At 32.5% G+C, this 21008-nt stretch overlaps 2 protein-coding genes across 3 annotated transcripts in view; one reads left to right on the top strand and one right to left on the bottom strand.

Annotated features, from left to right (window-relative positions):
• Positions 1-5904, top strand: part of ptc (protein patched) — a 63044-nt gene extending 57140 nt beyond the window's left edge. Inside the window, exon 6 of the mRNA XM_072545709.1 lies at positions 820-5904. Coding sequence (XP_072401810.1) covers positions 820-2655 — 1836 coding nt within the window. The 3' untranslated portion in view covers positions 2656-5904. The remainder of the gene's footprint in view (positions 1-819) is intronic.
• Positions 5905-12362: 6458 nt separating this feature from the next.
• The window catches only part of larp (La related protein), an 83265-nt gene continuing 74619 nt past the window's right edge, over positions 12363-21008 (bottom strand). For both annotated transcript variants that reach the window (XM_072545687.1, XM_072545686.1), the window contains 2 exons: positions 20279-20474; positions 12363-19295 (listed from right to left, as the gene is read on the bottom strand). In XM_072545687.1, coding sequence (XP_072401788.1) covers positions 20315-20474 — 160 coding nt within the window. In that variant the 3' untranslated portion in view covers positions 12363-19295; positions 20279-20314. The remainder of the gene's footprint in view (positions 19296-20278; positions 20475-21008) is intronic.

Here is a 21008-nt window from a genome sequence, read left to right as displayed (position 1 = left end):
CATTTTGACTATTTTGTTCTCTTTATTGTCCCATTTCCATCCGACCTTATTAATCCATATTTTATTTACACCAATTCTTATCATTTACTTTCTCTTTTTCTTCTCCTTCAAGTTTTCTAATTGTTTTCTGAATTTCTCTCTCTTTATTCGTACTATCGTCATTGATGTATATTTTTCCTTCTTTGACATTTCTTAGTTTTAATTTATTTTTCATAACCTGTACCTTCTCTTCATGTTCTACTAATTCCATCAGGCAAGTTTTCTCTCCTAGTTTGTATGAGTTTTTAATTTAAACAAGGTATAGCTATGAAATATATAACACATGCAAATATCTGGTGGTAACAAATACAAAAAAACTCGGATTAGCATCTAGCATAACAAAACAGCCTTCCCAGACTAGTCTTTATGTCATATTCCGGGTGAAATGGTCGTTGAGGTATGCCAAAACTTAGATGGAGGGATTGATTGGTTGAGGATACTAGGAACATTTATACAACAAAGTGGCAACAGTTGTCAATGGTTAGGACCGAATGGCGAAGAAGTGTGATTATTTATTACCATTTTGTGTATATATAGCTTAAATTTAATTATCTCTTATACTGTGTAAAAATGATACAATTATATGGAACACATTTCCAACAACAAAGCCAAAAAACAGTATTTCTCTCATCGGAAAATGTTAAACATGTTATTTGTCACATATTGTGATCTTTTGTGTATACCTAATTCAAATTGTATTCTTATATAGTCTTTAATTTTTAAATATTTCTTAAATAATTATTTCTTAAAAATTAATTACTCGTATTTCTGTTGTTTCAGGAACATGGGAGTAACTTGTTGACTGCAGAACAAGTATGTCAACACAAAAAAGGACTGATATCTTGGTGTGTAACAAGATACTTGACTACAGTGTTGTTCAGATCATTCATGAAAGTCTTAATGAGTGTTACATACGCGGTGTTAATAGTTTTTTGTGTATTTAATGGATTAAAATTAGAATTTGATGTAAGACTGTCTACATTTTTGCCAAAAGTGACTCAGGAGTATAAATACTTGGAGGCACAGAATACTTATTTCGGGTTTTACAATTTTTATTTGGTTACCACAGAACTGGAATATCCGTTGAATCAACCGATTTTGTATGAATATCATTCCTCTTTGACTCAAGTTCCTTATGTTTTAAAAGATTCAAATGGTGGTCTCAATATGAACGACTTCTGGCTGGCAAATTTTAGAGACTTTCTGGTTGATTTGCAACAAGAATTCGACTACAATAGAAACAATAGTTGTTTAAATAGCGAGAAGTGGTTCCCTAATGCCACCGAAAAAGCAGTATTAGCCTTCAAACTACTCTCACAGACTGGAGTTGTACAATATCCGGTAGACAAGAGTCAAATATTTAAGAAAAGACTGGTTCGTAATAATATTATAGATCCTAAAGCATTTTACAATTATTTATCAGTATGGAATAGTAATGATCAAATTTCCTATTCAAGCTCACAGGCTAACTTGACGCCTAAACCATTTCAGTACTATAGTTCCAAAGCTGAATATGATTTAAAAATTCCTAAATCACAACCACTTGTATATACCCAAATGCCGTTTTACCTCAAAAATTTGAGAAGTACTTCAAATGTTATCAGTGCTCTCAAACAAATCAAGGATATATCCGAGCAATTTAATAATAGAGGCTTAAAAAATTATCCTATAGGTCTTATATTTGCTTATTATAACCAGTTCCTTCTTATTGATCGACTACTAGCTGCTCAATTTGCGTTAACTATTATTTCTGCTGCAATAGTAGCATTTGTTCTTGTCCAGTGGATAAAACTTTGGTGTGCTCTATTCAGTACCTTGGTCTGTCTATTGTTGCTTTGTCTGATGAATGTTAATGCTCTTAGTGGTACTCTGGGAGCTCTTCACTTTATAATAATAAGTAGAAATATATTTTTGATTTTAACGGGGTACCTCAGTGCTATCGGTAGCAGAGAGCGTAGAGTAAGACTATCCTTAGAAGTAAACGCAGAGCCAATCCTAAAAGGGGATATTGGACTTTTGATATGTGCATCAGTATTAGCAACTTCTCAGTTTGAATTTATCCATTACCACATATTTATGTTGATATTACTCTCAGTTTGTGGATCTTTGGCCAATTCGTTCATATTCTTTCCTCTGTTTCTTGCTTTACTCGGTCCAAGAGCTGAATTACAACCTCTAGAGCATACAGATCGTATCTCCACTCCTCCACCCTCTATCCCTTCTCCTCTTCCTACAAGAAATTCATCATTTTCGAAGCCCTCCAAACGCAGCAGTTCAAATAAGACTACAAGAGAACCAAGTCTCACCACCATAACTGAGGAAAGTTGTAACCAGAGCATTGTAGTGGAACCACAAGTTACTGTTGAGTACAGCAGTCCTGAATCAAGTTCAAGTGGTCCTTTTACTACAAAAGTCACTGCCACCGCTAATATAAAAGTAGAATTAGTTGCCCCTGTATATAGGTCCAGTAAGTGCAACAATAAGTGTCACCGATCGTTTAAGTGTGACAGGCGGAAAAGACAAGATTCGGATAAACAGAAACAGCAGTGCCGGTGCTGTAAAGACTCAAATAGTAGTGATAGTAATACCGAGACTGATCAGTGTCCTAGTAGCTAGCATTTCGTTACCATTTAAGCAATCAGTGTAAAAATGTTTATATTGAATATATGTATACCACATTTATTTATTTAAAGATGAACCATGTATAATAGTGAACTAATTTTAATTAATATATTTGTGGGTGAGTGTGGAGACATGCACAAAGTAATGAACGGATAATTTATTAATGTTTCAATTATTTTTATAGTATTGTTGTAAACTTGTTTCTTTGCTCATTAAAAATACAAGAAAGTTATAAAATTTTGGGCAAGCTTAATCATTAATAGAATATCTTCTCATCTCCAAAGTGCCTACCTAAACCGTTTCACTTTTGTAAATTACATAGTCTATTTACCTGATCCTTGGAATATACTCGATAAATATTATTAGATTATCAGGCAGGTTCAAACCCATTACCATTCTAATGAAGAGATAATCACCATTTAGTGATTTTTTAAATACAAGTACGTAACCAAAAAGTAAATTAAGACAGTAATGAAAATATCTTTGTGCAAACTTATATGTGTTATATATAAAAAAGAATGTATCGCATTCGGGGAGTGCCGAAAGAAGTGAAAACTTCGTAAATTGCGTTGAAATTATGAATATTAATTTGATTTGTTTTTTTCTATCTTAATATATTCGTTATATCCTCCCCTTTCATTGGTTATGTCGCATGTTAGGGTTCTGTCAGTTGTTTATTTTGTACTTAGCCAGAGGCGTTCTTTAAGTCAATAAATCAAAATTTGTCTTATAGTAAATTTATTTTCATTCATAGTGCGTATGATATCTCGTATGTAATAATACGTTCATTAATAACGAAGATGCTGTGTAGTGCCCTTTTGGTAGTCGCCTTGTTTATTTTTTCCATCTTAATATATTCCTTATATTCTCTCCTTTCATTTGCTATGTCGTATGTGAGGATTCGACCAGCTGTTTGTTTTGTACTCAGCCAGAGGCCTTATTTAAGTCAATAAATCAAAATTTGTCTTATAGTCAATCTATTATCATTCATAGTGCCATCTGATATCGCATATGTAACTATATGTTCATGAATAACGAAGTTGCTGTGTAGTGTCCTTTTGGTAGTCGCCTTGTTGGCTTTTTCTATCTTAATATATTCGTTATATCCTCTCCTTTCGTTTGCTACGTCGCATGTTAGGATTCGATCAGTTGTTTATTTTGTACTCAGCCACAGGCCTTCTTCGGGTCATCAATAAATAAAAATTTGTCTTTTAGTAAATTTATATTCATCCATAGTGCCCTATGATATCTCGTATGTAACTCCTAAGTTCATTAATAACGAAGATGCTGTGTAGTGCCCTTTTGGTAGTCGCTTTGTTGTTTTTTTTCTATCTAAATAAAATCGCTATCCCTCCCCTTTCATTTAACGCATCATACGCTCAAATCGGACCAATAACAACGGAAATATGATGTAATATCCTTTTTTCAATGCCGCCATGTTTGTTTTTTCCGCCGCTGTCTAGTTACCCTCTCCCCTTTCCAACGAGACCTCATACGTGACGATCCGTCAAGCCGTTCTCGAGCTGTGCGACTTTGCGACCAATTTGCGTATGGTTTTTCCTCGTCCAAAAAGTGCACAACGTCGCTTAAGAAGTTTTCACTTCAAAAAACATTTTCGATATGATGTGGAAAGAAAAATCTCTACTCGCAATCCTTTCAGTTCTACTATAGGTTGTGGCATCCTAAACAACCTATAGTTGTTGTAGTTAGCTTAGCCACCATCATCAACCAGTTATCTACTTTTAAAACAAAATTTTAAAACTGTACACACAGATTACAATTAAAATAATTAAAGTACACCACTACTCATAAAAAAAAAATTTTTCGAGTATTTTTGTATGTGCTGGCAAAATCCTTATCTTATTTATGATGGCTAAACTAGCTACAAGAATTATATGTGGATGTGTACCTTATTCGCTGTGTGAAAGTACTTGGAGGGGATACGAGAAACGATCGTGCGCATGGAGCGGCGAAACCTTGCATTTTTATTTGCACATTTCACAAGTACTACCATTGAACAAAATGGGATTTCGCAAATGTCATATTATAAATTGTAAAAATACAACAAGAAATAGTCAATTCAAGTTCTATTCGTTTCCAAAGTATAAGCAAAAATTAATGCAAAGAGAAAAGTAGATTTCTAATATAAATTACAATAATTATTGTATTAAAAGTCATTTTATTTGCAGTTTACTCAAAACTTAGCTGATCTATGACACTAGGTGTCGCTTTTCCGAAATGTTTACATTTTAATAACCTTTAATGTTCAAATGATGAAATCTAAATGTAAAAAATATATTTACCCATTTTTACAATTAAAAATCCATTAACATTTTTCGTAGTTAAATATTGATATAAATTACAATAATTATTGTATTATATATAAGTTTATACTCGTTTATACTGCAACTTGCACATGGCGAATAATGTAAGCCTTTAGAGTTCCATGAACCTGATGATGGAGTAGAATTAAAACTTAATTAACTTAAAGGATCGTGAGTAGATAGATAGTTTTCTTTCCACATGATTTAGATGAACTTACTCGGCAACCATTGGTCAACGGAAATCTACGGTTTCCATTATTTTACGAGAATGAAACCAACAAATTGATACTTATAGAGGTAGTTATAATGAATTAAAACAAATAAAAATAATCTTGAAATAATTCCATAGATAATATATCTAGCGATATCATAAGTTGAACAACATAATGTATGTATAGGATAATACCCTAGATGGGTGTGAGGCTGTAGTTTAAAAGGGAGATGATCAACAACGGCAAGATTTACGTTGAACGAGAGAAAAAAAAATAGTGGTAGTGTATGTGCCAGAAAAAAATAAGAAAAATTATATGGTCGCCCTTATGTAACATTCACGATCTTACTGGTGATATGTTTATGTCATCACCATAAATATATGACGTATATGTTTAATAATCTGGTAATCCTTACCAGATCTACTTATAAAATATTTCAATTTTATATATTATTTGTCATTACTACCTACCATGCCATCTCGTTTAATGATGGAAAACTGTTTAAAGAATTGCAAATGAAACATTTGCACAATTTAGAAGTTTCCGATTTGTTATTTTGGTTATACCAACAAGTTTCATTGTGCGTGATATCTCAAGACCCACCAATTCTGTATTTTCGCCATTTACTTTGTAAAAATTCGATACCAATAGTTTAAGAATTGTATTTGGTTCCATATTATTTATATTATTGTTTAAGTAAATATTTTGACACAATTTGTTCTTTTATTACACATATTGCAAACTGGATAGTAGACATCGAAGAAAACCATCACTTTATATGTATATATATATATATATATATATATATATATATATATATATATATATATATATATATATATATATATATATATATATATATTATATCAATATCACAATATTGTATCAAAGAGATATACAAATTGTACAAATATACGCCCCAACGATAACTCACACTGACGAAGAAATAGAGGAACTCTACAGTACATAACTCAAGCCTTAAATAACAATAAAAGTAAGTATTTAAGTGGTGACTTTAATGTCAAAGTGGGAAAGAGAAATGGCAACGAACAAGTCATGGGAAAGTATGGAGTGAGTCGGTGAGAGAAATGAAAGGGGAGAAAGACTGGTTCAGTTTGCACGTTATAAAAACATGCCTATTGCAAATACATTCTTTAAGAAAAAAATAACTGAAAATGCACTTGGGGAGCACTAAATAGAACCAATAAGAACGAAATTGACTTTATTCTAACCAACAAGATTGCTATAATAAAAGATGTCAGTTATAATAAATAAATTTCAAATAGGAAGCGACCATAGACTAATAAGAGCAAAAATTGTTCTAGATCTAAGACTAGAAAGAATAAAATTAATCGCAAAACTAATAGTAACCGGTATAAATATTAACAATTCCAAAAGAAAACTCAGATCACTACACAATTGCTGAAATGAGACCCGCAACAACAAAATGAACATAAAACTGTCTAATAAAACCAAAATAATGCTAAAACAAAGAAGGGAAATAAAAATAAGTAGCAACATACGGAGAATGCAATACACAGAACTTTGGAAGACGATAAGGAACAATATTAAAGAAGACATAAGAAAATACAATGAAAGACTGATAAAAAATGCAATGTAAAACAGAAAAAACTATAAGAAAACAAGAAATGCATTGATCATTGGGAAGAAGGAAATCATTGCTCTAACAAACGAAAACACCAGAAGTACAGACAGAAATGAAAGGCTCTGAAACACTGGAAGAGGCAATCAGTAACCAAGAAGATGTACCAGAAGTCCTTCCCGTCCCGGAAGAAGCAGAATCGGCAAAATTACATAAATGAAAAGCGGTAAAGCAGCTGGAATAAATGGCATAAAAGTAGAACGGCTTAAATACGCTGGCAAAAAAACCTGAAAAATCTTACCTCTCATATTTACGAACTGCCTAACATCAAGATGTATACCAGACCACTGGAATAGAGCAAACATAATTCTCATTCATAAGAAAGGTACAAACTTACTACCAATCATATACAAGCTATTCACAAAGATCATCAACAACAGATTAACAAATGCATTAGATGCTGCACAACTAAGAGAGCAAGCTAGAGAATACACCGCTAGCATTAACCTTCATAGATTTCGAGAAGGCTTCCGATTCTATATATCCAAGGCAGTAATAAAAGCTTTGATAAACCAAGGCTTTGACGATATCACCATCATTCTCAGCGTATTCAACCGATTACGGTGCAAGGTACAGCCTCCCTTACTAAGTCGATTGTCATTATTCCCAATATTCGCTCTTCTGTGCCATGTTGCTCATTACCCATATTATTGAAGGACTGACTGTCTGCCCAATTTAGTATTAGGATAACAGAAATGCGAGGAGATGGTTCTATTTACTTTTGGTCTGAAGCGCCAGTCGGTAGTCACTATACTTTGTACACCCACCATAACTTCAAATTTTTATGAAAATATAAAGAAGTATAAAAATATTAGTATAATAATCTTAACATGATATGCAAAAAACAACAAAAAGAAATGAATGGACACTACTAGGGGAGGCTACATGCTACGATAGATGGAATAGCTGTTGATGATGATTGTATGATAACGATAACGTAGTAACTATATTTTAAACATTTTATATGTTATAAAATAATTCTATAAATTCTTGTTGCTACTAGTGCCACCTGCTAACATATCAACAAAATTTCTGTATATTCCTTTTGCATCGTTGACAAGCATACGTCATTGCCCTGTTCTGACAGCTCGGCAGTCATTAAACTTTGTCAACAAATTAATTTCAGGCAGTAGTTATTTACTAAAAAATTATATAAATAGGCAAAATACACCAGTAGTATTTATTGTAATAATTTTGTGCCACTTCTGATTCTGATAAAATTTATAATACAGTTTTGGTTACAACCTACAAATATTTTGAAAGATCGGCAACACTGCGACGAGAAATATCAGTCTTTGCCGCTTTACCGACCGATTGCAGTTTCCTTCTTTCAGGTTGGCTTCTATAGCATATAGTACAAGATTACTACGTTCATAACGTAGTCGTAGTTAATCAAACTCACATTTTTACAAGTACATACAGTAGTACATACATTTAAAATTAGGAGAATACATTATAGGTTGCCAGTCAAAAACTGGCCGCAAATATTTTTAATTCAATTAATAGTAATTACTTTTTGAGCAGAAAATTTATTTCGTTCATTTATTTTTTAAATAAAAATTAGTATGCATGGTTTTTATATCAAATTAAAGCTAATTTTATTCTTAATCTAATGATATAAGGTTGACTGAGAGAAAATGATCGTAAATTACGGTTTCCAGCTGTAAAACGCGAGATGTTCAAAGATAAAGTAAAATAGAGTTAGCGTGTAACGGCACTGGTTTGATATGTTATTATATATCTATCGACGAATGCTTTAAAAACCTTGACACACAACTGACACTTCAACTTCAGGACTTTTTTTGTAACGTGACATATATGGCTTTATTTCAAAGAGTTCTCCTGTTTAAGATAGTATTAGTCTCCGCTAGTTTATATCTTTATTTCATCCTTTGTCATAAAGGCATGCTACACAATGTTCCGTCTTAGATGCATCCCTGAATAACTGTTTGAAGAACGAAAATTGAGAAATTAAGGTTGGGTATTTAGAATTAATTAAATGATGATTGGTTTTTTTTTCTTATTTTTTTGACAAATATTCAAATTTATATAAGATTAGCCAAGGAGGGGGAGTTGGCATCTTGTTAGGATAGATTTCGGGGACTTTAAGGTTTAAGTAATTAATTTATGATTCGTCTGCATCTTTCATAAAAGGGTTTTTGCGTGCTGAATATTCGAGAAGCGAATGGTTTGGTGACATGAGACATTGTAAAGAGTACTGCTTCGGTGCATATGAGAGTATTAATTCCTGACTTTTATTAAATCTAATGGTAGTTCACAAAGTTCGGCCTGAAGACTTATGATAGGAGTTGTTTTAAATCAGCATATTATTATAAGAGTGTTATTTTGAATGGTGTCTAAAATTTTTAGAGTTATTGAAGTAGACGAGTAAGCATGACATTTATAACGGATCTTGGAGCGAATCAGATTTTTATATTTCTGAATCCACAAACTATTTTGACTGACAGCAAACACGTTTTTAGTTTGGTTGGAACAGCAAACTATTTGCTTGAGGACTGTTTGTAATCTCGGTTGGAACGCTTTTATGTTATTGCGCAGAATTCTGACGTCTGCAACTTGTTTCCGACTATGGTTGGAACAAACCTAATGTAAGTTAAGTTCTACCGTCCGCTCCCCAGTTCCTACTAGAAAGACATTTCACGAGATTTAGTCTTTTTTGACATGTTACGGAAATATATTTGATGTGGTCTATCCAGGTTAGATCTTGATCAAATATTAAACCTAAATATTTAATTGTTTTTACAAAATACTGTCAAAATTCGCCTATATTCCCATTCTTATTTTTTTGGGATATTCCTAATAAAACATATAATAGTAATAGTATAAATGGTTTTTGTATTAAAACATATTTAATACACATTGCAAATGGTTCAGTAAAATTATTATCACGTATTTTTTTCATGATGTACATCATGTTTTCTTAAAAGTATTCAATTTAAACCCAGTAATACATTAAGGCATACGCCAATTGGTACTTACCCCAATAATAACCAAAATTTACACTGCAGTATGTGACGGTCCTGTTCTCAGTGGCAGTAATGCATTGGTTAGTGATCAGTGTACTAGTGCCTGGAGGCTCGGGAGACTGAGACCTCGGAAGCCTTCAAGAAGACATCAAAGAGGATGTCAAAAGCCCGGCGCAATGATAATCGACGCGGTTCAACCCAGAAGACTGTTGAGTTTAATATTAATTCCAGTAATAGTACTAATCTTAGCTCTAGGTTTAATTGTACTAACTGTGGAAATCTTTATATATCAGGCCGAGTGTTTGACGAAGCAGGGATACTGAAATAACGTCATAACACTCTATTGATATCAATTAGAGAGCACTGAAAGTTAACAAATTTGTCCTCCTAGGCCATATATTTGGCTATTCAATTCAACAAATCGATAGCAGCTTTTGCTAAAAGATTTAATCTTTTGCACATTTCGTATAGCCCAGAAGGACAGAAAACCATATTATTAAATCGTTTTCGTTCATGGCCAGGCATCTCTGTACGCTAACCACTGAATTGGAAAGATTTAGGAGACATTCGTTGCACTTTCCTAGTTTGAATTTGTACCAGTCGAGTGTCTGACACATTGGAGACAGAACAAAAACTACGACGATGGAAAGAGTACATCGAGAAATTATTTCATGACCAGAGAGAAGCTAGTACATCTGTAGATAGCCAAACGGGAGATGTAGGCCCAGAGATAACAAAATCAGAGATTAGTCAGGCATTAAATTCAATGAAAACCAATAAATCTGCTGGTCCAGATGAATTACCAAGCGAGCTATTAAAGTTGGTCAACGAGAAAACCTGGACATAATAGTAGAACTGTTCAACGCTATCTATACTACGGAAATCATCCCTAGAGAAATGTTGACATCAGCATTTGTGTGTTTGCCAAAGAGTGCAGTGACTATCGAACCAAAAGCTTAATGTCACATACCTTGAAAATTCTGTTGTAAATTATCCACGCCAGAATTCACACTAAACTGGAGCTGGATATTAGTGACACACAATATGGGTTCCGCAATGGTATGGGTACCAGAGAGGCACTATTCTCCTTCAACGTGCTGACGCAGAGATGTTTGGATATTAACCGTCCTCTTTACGTCTGTTTTATAGACTACAACAAAGCGTTTGCTAAAATAAAACATGACAGACTCATAAAAATTCTAAAAAATAAAAACCTAGATGAAAGAGATTTAAGGCTAATAACAAACCTTTATTACAATCAGCGAGCAATAGTACGAATTGAAAAAGAGACATCTGAAGAAATGGAAATAAAGAGAGGAGCCAGGCAAGGCTGCATACTATCACCTCTATAATTTAACGTTTATTCTGAAGAGGTAATTCGAGAAACTCTGGAAGATGAAACAGTCGGCATAAGAGTAAATGGAGTCTTAGTTAACAACATCAGATATGCAGATGATACAGTAATAATAGCCGATAGTTTACAAGACCTGGAAAGACTCATAGTAAAATAGTAAAGTGTAGTAGGCAGTACGGACTTTCGCTCAATATCAAAAAGACGATGTTTATGAAAATTTGTAAAAACAACCATGATACTAACGAAATCTTGATAGTAGAGTGTAGTTGATAGCAGATCGAAAGAGTAAAAAAGTACACTTACCTAGGAACACTTATGACAGAAAATAATGACTACACTGCAGATATCAAAGTTAGAATCGAAAAAGCACGTTCTAATTTTATGAAAATGAAAAAGGTCCTATGTGGCAAAGATTTAACATTAGCTCTTAAAGTACGCCTAACAAAATGTTACGTATACAGTGTACTATACTATGGAATGGAATCATGGACGTTAAATCTAGACACAACGAGACGACTTACCTTTGAAATGTGGACCTATAGAAGAATTATGAGGGTTTCCTGGGTAGATAGAGTTACGAACAATGAAGTACTGAGAAGAATAGGTAAAGGAAGGAAGTTGAACTTACAATTAAAGAAAGAAAGCTACAGCGACTCATAATGCAAGCAAAGATAGATGGCAGAAGAAGCATAGGAAGAAGACTAATTTCACGGCTTAAGAACCTGAGAGAATGGTTTGGATGCAGCTCAAAACAACTATTTAGAGCTACTGCCTCAAAAATTAAAATAGCTATGATGATTGCCAACCTCCATAGCGGAGATAGCACCTGAAGAAGAAGTGACGAACCCGAGATGCTGAAAATACTACGGAATAGGTCTTCTCGGTATCACTGAAAATTACAATAGCGATTCGAACCAACTGACGGATTCTGAAGGTCAGAAATACCGCAGATCGTCTTTGATAATATCAGCTGCAGTTGCAGACGAAGCGTCAGGACGAAGTAATTTCAGATCACGGTCTATAAATCCCGAAAACAATGTACCATTATATAACACCGGCTGCGAAAGCCTACACTCCTTCATTTGTCCATAGGATTGTATAGAAATCAACTGGTTTTGTGGAAAATTGAATAGGGATAGGAGAAGGGGTACAGAAACACAGTTGTTGTCTTACATCTTATTATTTACATAAAGATATGAAATCTAAAGAAACACATATTTTCGCTATCCTTCTAGAAAAAATATAATTTGGCATAGGAACAGAACTGATTTTTATTTAGTAACCAATGCTTAATAAGTAACTTGTTGTCCAACAACTGATCGAGTTCTGTAGAACTGTTCTGTAAAAATATTTAATAATGAAACTTTTTTTGGTTTTTTAGAATTTTATTATTTTTTTGTGTTACTGGAAGACAAATTGCGTACTATTCTTCCACAACGAACTTTACAAACTAACTTATATATACTTAAATGCAAAGGAATAAGCAAAACACTAAAGTTACACCCATTATCACATTTTTTTCTTTAATTTCTTGCCCATAAAACTCAAAATATCCCAGCGAAAAACCGCTAGACCAATTAATTCAGTATCTTAACCTTACTATTAGACAACTAAAGTCTCACGCGGAGATTACGAGCCTTTCCAAATAAACGTCTTAAACCCACGTAAAAATCTTTCTATTCTATTTCACCGTTTTCTTTAAGTTTGTTAAATTTTGGCAGCATTTACCAACAAGTATTTTCCTAAAAACATGTATATTACATTTCAGTGGATATTTAATATATATTTTAAATGTAGTCTGAATGAAAATTTGGGTAAATGCCTAATAAGGCTATATAAACAACCAACGCCAGTAAAAAAATTAATTTAAAGTTGCCAAAACATATTTATTTAAAGCGTTTTTAGACTTTTTTTGGAAAGGTTCGACAGTTCCATGCCCCCGTATTACGTATCGACTTTAATAGCCCAAAGTGTTGGTAACAAAAAATTATTTAACATAATATAACAATCAATCTAAAATATAGTTAATATAAAGATTTGTGGAAAAAACAGAATGGTTATCGGTGATAAAAATAAAAAAACTACAATTAAAGTTTTAACAGTATAAAAAGTGAAGTATAAAAAGTGAAAATAAAGATAACTTTTAATAATTTTTGTGTAAACAGCCACTTTTGTATTATAAAGTCTTAGTTTGAATCCACCGGCCATTTCTGTATTGATCGGGCAAAAAATTATTTTATGATTATATAAATAATTTTATGCTAACACACAAAATTAAAAATAGTTTTTTAACAGATAACTATAAAGCCCCTTTGGTCTGCAACTGGACCACGGGGACTAAAACTAATAATAAAACATAATAGAGTATCTTAAAACAAAAAAAAAAGAAACATGAAATTTAAAACAAAGAAAAAGCTATTTACGTTCCTTTAGTGCTGAAAATTTTGTAAAAACAGTGGGTAATGAAAAAACTAGGAATATTTTTATAAGAATGAAAGTACTTTTGTAAGTAGAGAGATACTTTAAATGAAATGAAGCATTGTAACTATTATTCTTATATGTAGAAGTCAATACTAGAATTTAATTTATACAATATTTTTATTATAAGGTAAAAATAAATTTTTAATGACACAGAATAATTAATATTATTTAACGCATGTGAAAATGGTTGGAACGCTTTTATAAGTTTGGCTTATCATTTCGCTATATCCACATTATGCGCGTTATGCATAATAATTCACGTACTCAACATATCCAGAGGTGATAACTACTAACGATAACGAGAACTTTCGTCCGTGGAGACGTTGAGTATCTGGATTACTGATGCTAACTATCATCTGCGATGCAATCATAAAGAAGTATAGCAAATATTAGGTAATAATCATAAATGGTGCACTAATGACATTGTCCAAACGTGGATGATAATTTATCATTTCCGTTTAGTCTTTATGATCGCCAATGACAAATATTGATTTATTGAGCAAAATACTTTCTATCGGAAAGCCCAGTACAATTAATATAAAAAGCTAAAATTTTTAACATTCACAACACATCCTTATACCTGGCAACCTTATGTTTAAACAAAATTTCCTGCTACACAATACTCTGTGTTAGGAAATCAGATATTTATTGCTGGCTGTATAAAGGAAAATCTTGAGATGGTACATAATTTTGTCGAAAAAAAGGTAACTAGCATTTTAGTGTACACATTTTCCAATACAACTAGCTATTTTATATATCTATATGTTACAATAATTTTAAAACTGCTCGTGCGGTGGCAGAGTGGGTATTTTACATAATGCAGTTACAATATTTGATTTTATAAATTACCTGAATTGTCTAATAATGTACAGTTTTCTTCCCATTCAATTATACTATACTTTATATGCACACGTTCAGATTTTTAAATGGCCTTGAAGATCATTTAAATTATTTTTTAAAACCAACTTTTTGCAAACTTTCTCAATTCTTGGTGGATTAAAGTTTGCTACTATTAAGGGCAAAGAAATCAATCAATAAAGCAAACTAAACGATAAAAAGGTCTCTCCTGGTTTAGGAGCGTCCTTTGTAATAATGAGCTAAATAACAAATCAATTACAATAAAATAACAATGTAGTCATAAACATAAATTACTCAAAAACAAAAATAACGTCATTAAAACAACTCAAATAATCTTCAAAATACGTGAGAAGGTATAATAATGATTTTGATTCACTGAGTACACAAAAAGAAAAAGAACCGAAAAACAAAAATAACAGCTGACTACTAACTAAAAATACAAATTCTAACTAACAGGGAACGGCAGAAAAGTCTCACATCTCGAGATTTGATCGCTCGCTTGCAAAGACAAGCTTCACCTGATATGTCATGGTATATTCTAAAGTGGCAGAAGTAAATACAGTGAGGTGATCAAATTATCAGAGCCACCTGGTAAAATAATTTTTTTTTTAGGAAAAGGGTATATAATTGAGCTGCATAATATATTAATGCATTTGTTTTTATTTGATTATCTTTGTAACACTTTAAGAAAGTACAATAAATAGTCTGGCAACAGTGGAAACACAGCGGGCATGACAATACGTGACTCAGATGCCATTGTTTGTCAGTGATTTCCAGCCTAGCTTGCAACTATTGTGCATAAGATTTTATATTCTTTATTTTATTATTTTTTGTGAATTTAGCACTACATTCCATGTTACTTACACCACTGGTACCAGAACATCATGGGAAAAGTCAAAGACATTCCACCAAAACTTTGATTATTGAATACTAATCACTCCAAGAGAAAAATAGCATCAATTTCTAAAGTTTCAAGGGCAACTGTGCGTCGTATACAGAAAAACTTGACGAAAATTTACATTTGAAACAAAAATGTGAAAAAAAATTACAACCACACGAGATGCAAGAAAAAATCGAGATATTGTCTTGGCAAACAGAAAACAGCCGCTACTCACACCAGCCATGAAGAAAAAAGGTTTGAATGAGCTAAAAATCATAAAGGTAGGACCATTGATGATTGGAATCAGGTAAATAACATTACTTAATATTGTTTTTCTTTTATGTAGTTTACAGTTGATCAATTTGTCCATGATTCCAAAATAATAATATCTAGGTTTGTTTTTCGGACGAATCTACTGCGCAGATCCTCATGGATAGAGCGCGGATTGTATTGTAAGGACGGCAAAGCACGCCCTGAGCATCATGGTGTGGTCTACCACCAGCAGTCAAGGAACTGGTAGGCTCTAGATTGTCGAAGGAACAAAGCGGCAGGACCAGTACATGAGAGTACTGCAAACAAAAATACTTCCCAGGTCCAGGAATGATTACCAAATAAGACTTTCACGTTTATGCATGTCACAAGCCAAAACTGTTACAATTCAACAAAATTCTACATTCCATTTCTACAAAGGGTGTGACACTACCAAGTGTTGGGTTTAAGGCATAATTTTAAGTGTTTTCATGTAACTACTCGATTCTTGTTTAATATTTGTAAACTTTATAAGGTTCTAAATCACAGTAGAATAGCATTAAGCAAAAAAATATGTTTTATAGCTCAATTAAATACCATTATTAAACAAAAAGTAACATTTTATGGAGTGACATAATTTGATTACCCACTGTATAACGGAATCAAATTGTACATTTTAATAAAAAGGAATCTAAATTTAAGTATATAGAGCGATACTGTAATATAACTAATTAAAATCAAAAAATGTATATAATTTTAAACAATTTGTCAAAATATAAAAATTACATAAACTTATTAGAAAAAATTGATATAATAGTACGTACATTCCTAAGAAACTATTTTGAAGAGTACATATTTAATGATCATTTTTGATATATTTTCTTTATTACAAAATAAAATATTTCAACAGAAACTATGGTCAAAGTTACTGAATATCAATCCACTAAAAAATATCAAATTTCAAAAATTATTATTCGTCCATAAAGAAATATAAAAAATGACTAGATTTCACTGCATTTTGGACTACAAGAATCATTTTCAAAATAGATCAGTTATTTTAACCCTTTTCAACAAACGGCAAATATAATCGTTTCACATAAAATTTCGTCAGATATTTCCGTACAACGTTTCTACAGTTATGCCGTGTTCAAGTACTACTGGAACACACAAATTGGATTTGTTAGTGATTGGTAAAGCTAAAAATCCCAGAGTTTCCAAAAACAGTCGCCAGTCTGCTTTTTTTGTGGGTGGAAATTTCTAAAAACCGTTCCAGGTTAACCCATCCCTACAGATGGCTGGCGTGTGTGGATTCAGGGTAGAGGAGTACATCCGAGCCCATTTCCACCTAGAAGAAGGTCCTGCAAACGGATGCCTTCCTGTTATCCTGCCTAACGACTAAAACCACCCTCTCAATTAAGGATTATTTCAAACTATGTATGTAACTAGTTAAATGCGATATATGTTGCAGCTATAAAAAAAATGTAGAACATGAACACAAATGCTTTATGTATTGCTTATGAATTTTTACATACAATCCAGTAATCCAAACAATCCGACACCCTCTGGTTTTTTATAGCGCCGGATTAGGGACATTCTACTTTATATCTTTTATGAGCTTATTTGGTTAATTGTATATAAGTATATTTTCGATGTTGTAGACTTTTTCGATCTCTGAATTTTTTTACTACTACATTAACAAATTGCTTGCACATTTGGAAGTTTTCTGTTGACCATGGGCATACAAAAGAGGAAAAAGACAATAGATACACTTCACACACAATGAGGTGAGACAGATAGATACAGTACTAAGAATGTTAATTAGGATATTGTGATTGTATGTGTTTTATAATATAACGTGTAACGATGTTATCCCCAGCGGTCGCCGTCAACTTGCCACCGCTCCATACATAAGCACTCCCACCGCTTTCCACCGATGAGCACTGGAGATGGGACAGCAGCGACGGTATAAAACAAACGCCGCCGCAAAAGAGAATCGAGTTTCGCCAGAGCACTGAGCTGGTAGGAACTCCACCGGGGCTTTGGGTATTGACCAAAGGCCAACACTGCGAGTTCTATCAGAGTATTGATCTGGGAACAACTCCACTGGTCCTAGAGTATCGAAGGCCAACCGCTTCTGCTAGAATGTTGATCTGAGACCGAACCGTTCCGTGACTAAGTGTTGATTAGTCACTTCCCGCTTCTTCCGAATCGAGTGTTGTTCGATCCGTCCACCTCTAACCCGGATTATTCCTTCTCCTTAGTGTGTGTATACTATCGCATCGTATTTTCATTTGATTTTTTGACATTAACTGTATTTTTTTTTGTTGATGGTACGAAAGAAACCGATTTTATTTTGTTATTTATTAAGAACAGAGCTACCCGTTAAAAACCTGGCTATCATTATTTGTATCAACGACAAAATGTTACTGTAACAAATAGCAGTTTTAGAGCATTTTCGATTGTTGTTTACCTGCAACACAGTTTATTGTTTAAATTATTAATTATTTGCGTCAAAGTGTAGAAATCATTGCATTCGAATAACAAAAAGCATTTGTTCGGTTAATTCAAGTACGAAAAACACAGAATGTATTTGTCAAAACCCCAATGGTGCTCATTTTCACTCACAGAAATATCTCATTCTTCTATCTAACGCAAAATGTCAGTGCAGCAAAATGTTTCAAAACCAGCGTGGTGCCTGGAAAGGGTTAATAAGTATTGGCCAGATATTTTGAGCAACTAATATTTTAACCAAGTATCTATTTTATAACCTATCTAAATAAAGTATCGCAAAAATTTTGACATAACCACTACATTAAAATTTTAACGACTAATTAATTTCTCTTGTAAATCACAAACCTTTAAGACTAAGAATAAACGGTTATGAACTGTTAACTAAAATTTTACATGTTTTATATAATATAGTCATAGTGGTTGTTATTATTATATAAGGTGAGCGATTCACTAAGTCAGAATAAGTCGAAATGTGAGTCACATGTAGAAGTTCCCTCAATAAAAACAAGCTGTTGTAGTTGTAAATATATGAACACATTGTATGAACATTTTGTGTGTGAATAAAATTTGGGTATTTTCAAAAACATCGGTACAATTGCAGCACAATTACATTGTAATAAAATCGCTTTCCGTTCACGTAGACAATGTATGTACAAATTAGATGTTATTAAAATTACAAATTATAAGTGAAATCAAATGAATAAAAGCACAAATGAACATTTTCGAAAAGTAAAAATTATTTACACAAACGAGTTTTTTCAAAGATCATTTTTAGTCATTTTAGCTACAATCAAATATAGGTACTAATGAGTTTCACAAACCGATACGATTCTAGAGCCACTGAAGTTCAGTTTTTCTGTTTGATTTCACTCTACTCATAATGGTGTTACTAGAAAAGTACGAAAAATTATAAAATTGTAAAATATTTTCGGTAATGGCACCAATAACACACGTTTAAAAGCTAACGCTTTTTACAATAGTGTTCTTAAAGTACCCAAATTAATTTTTATGTTTTTGGAAATCAAACCTTCAATTATGATAAAGATAATCTAAATAGTGGTGGATCACATCTGGTTAATCTTTAGGCGTTGATTTCCAGATTTATTTAAAATAGCCTGAAACAAAATAAGTTAATTGAAATATTATAGAACATACTATGAAGAACAAATCAACAAATAAATACATATTTATATTTAACTCTCAAATTACCCCATGAAATAAAGATGAATTACATAAAACTGGTGATATGTTAATAAAATCCTAATAATACATATTTTAATTTATAATTATCAACTTATGTGTGGTAATGACGTAACCAACGTTACCGCTTTGTCATTAAAAATCCTTCTTAAGTTCAAACCAAACCCTTCTTTCAGTGAGTTATTAATTGTGACGTCATATAGGATTTTAAGAAAGACGATTTCAAGATATGAAAAGGTTATTGCTTCTAACACTTTTATTGCAACATATTTTAATAAAAATGAATCACCGAAATGTATAGAACATCCCAAACTATATAATTACTATTTAAAACCATTTAATAATGGGTTATCAAAAAAATCCAAAAAGTGAAATTGATCTAGGAGTACCATTTTGAAGAGAAAAATTGGGACCAGAGCTAGTGACATCTGTCAGCACTGTCGTACTGTCAATCGGCATCAAAACTATTCGGCAATACAGTGAGTAAATATAATCCTTAAAAGGGGTATGGAATTTATGTAAAAAATTAATGGATCTTAAAAGCAGTTAAAATACAAATGTGTAGTTGAGTGGTTTTAGAAAAGGAATTTAGTTGCAAAAATTATTCTAGATAGATAGATAGATATCCAACATTACTTTAGAAATTAAATAGAGACTTTGAAAAAGGGGGGTAGCAATTGTTCGGAAGTTTCCCTTATGAAGTCATATAAAAGTCATATCTATGCCACGATATATTTGGTAAAGGTATTAACATTCTTTCAAATTACTGTGTACTCCCGAGTATCCCATACGGTATAACAACTTATAAGTCTGGTAATAACACAGGTCGAGCAATGTAAGAGAAATCATCAATTTAATCAAAAAAGTTTTTATTTTAAAATAATATTGAAAAACTAACCTTATATTCATAAGAAACAATGAAGAGACCACAGACTCATTCTCTAACATCTTTCTGCCTCCATGATTCAGTACGTTGGCGAGTACTATTATTACGAATACGTCCGGAACCAAATGAATGAGTACGAGATCTGGCATATTTAAATCCTGAATCGGCGGGAGCGCTGGTTCCAGTTTGATGTTGCATATTTTCATTCCTGCAAAATAAAACAGACCAATGATTATTATATGAATTTGTTAAAACTACAATATTAAAATCATACTGCTCTGTTTGGTTGACATAAATTCTTAAGACACTACCAAAGCAGAAATAGATGTCCTCAAAATCTAAGTTTGAGGTATTACGAGTATTTAAAAATAATGGATGAAGTATAAGCACGAAATAAATTTATAGAAATGTTGATAAAAATTGGATTCATGAGTGGAATCCAACAATGGAAAAGATTTATTTTAGTCGTGGGAAACACTGACCTTTTTAAAGGCTCGGACCAATCAGTTTGGATCACTATACGGGTCAGTAATCTGGGTCTAGGGTCATTAGTATCTTTACTGATGAAACTACATGTCTTAAAAATTCATTTTTAAGAAACAAATAGGTAGTGGGAGGTTACCGACTGTACCATTAATGTATCTAATGAATATTTAGTACTTAAAATAAGTAATAAAACAATAAAATAAACGTATTAGAATAAATATTCAAAATGAACTAAAAGAGATTGCAGAGGAAGCCA

This window comes from Diabrotica undecimpunctata, chromosome 10, assembly GCF_040954645.1.
Source record: "Diabrotica undecimpunctata isolate CICGRU chromosome 10, icDiaUnde3, whole genome shotgun sequence".
Classification (NCBI taxonomy): Eukaryota; Metazoa; Arthropoda; class Insecta; order Coleoptera; family Chrysomelidae; genus Diabrotica; species Diabrotica undecimpunctata.
The sequence above is the reverse complement of the archived record's forward strand: the minus strand, read 5'-3'. Positions and strand labels throughout refer to the sequence as shown.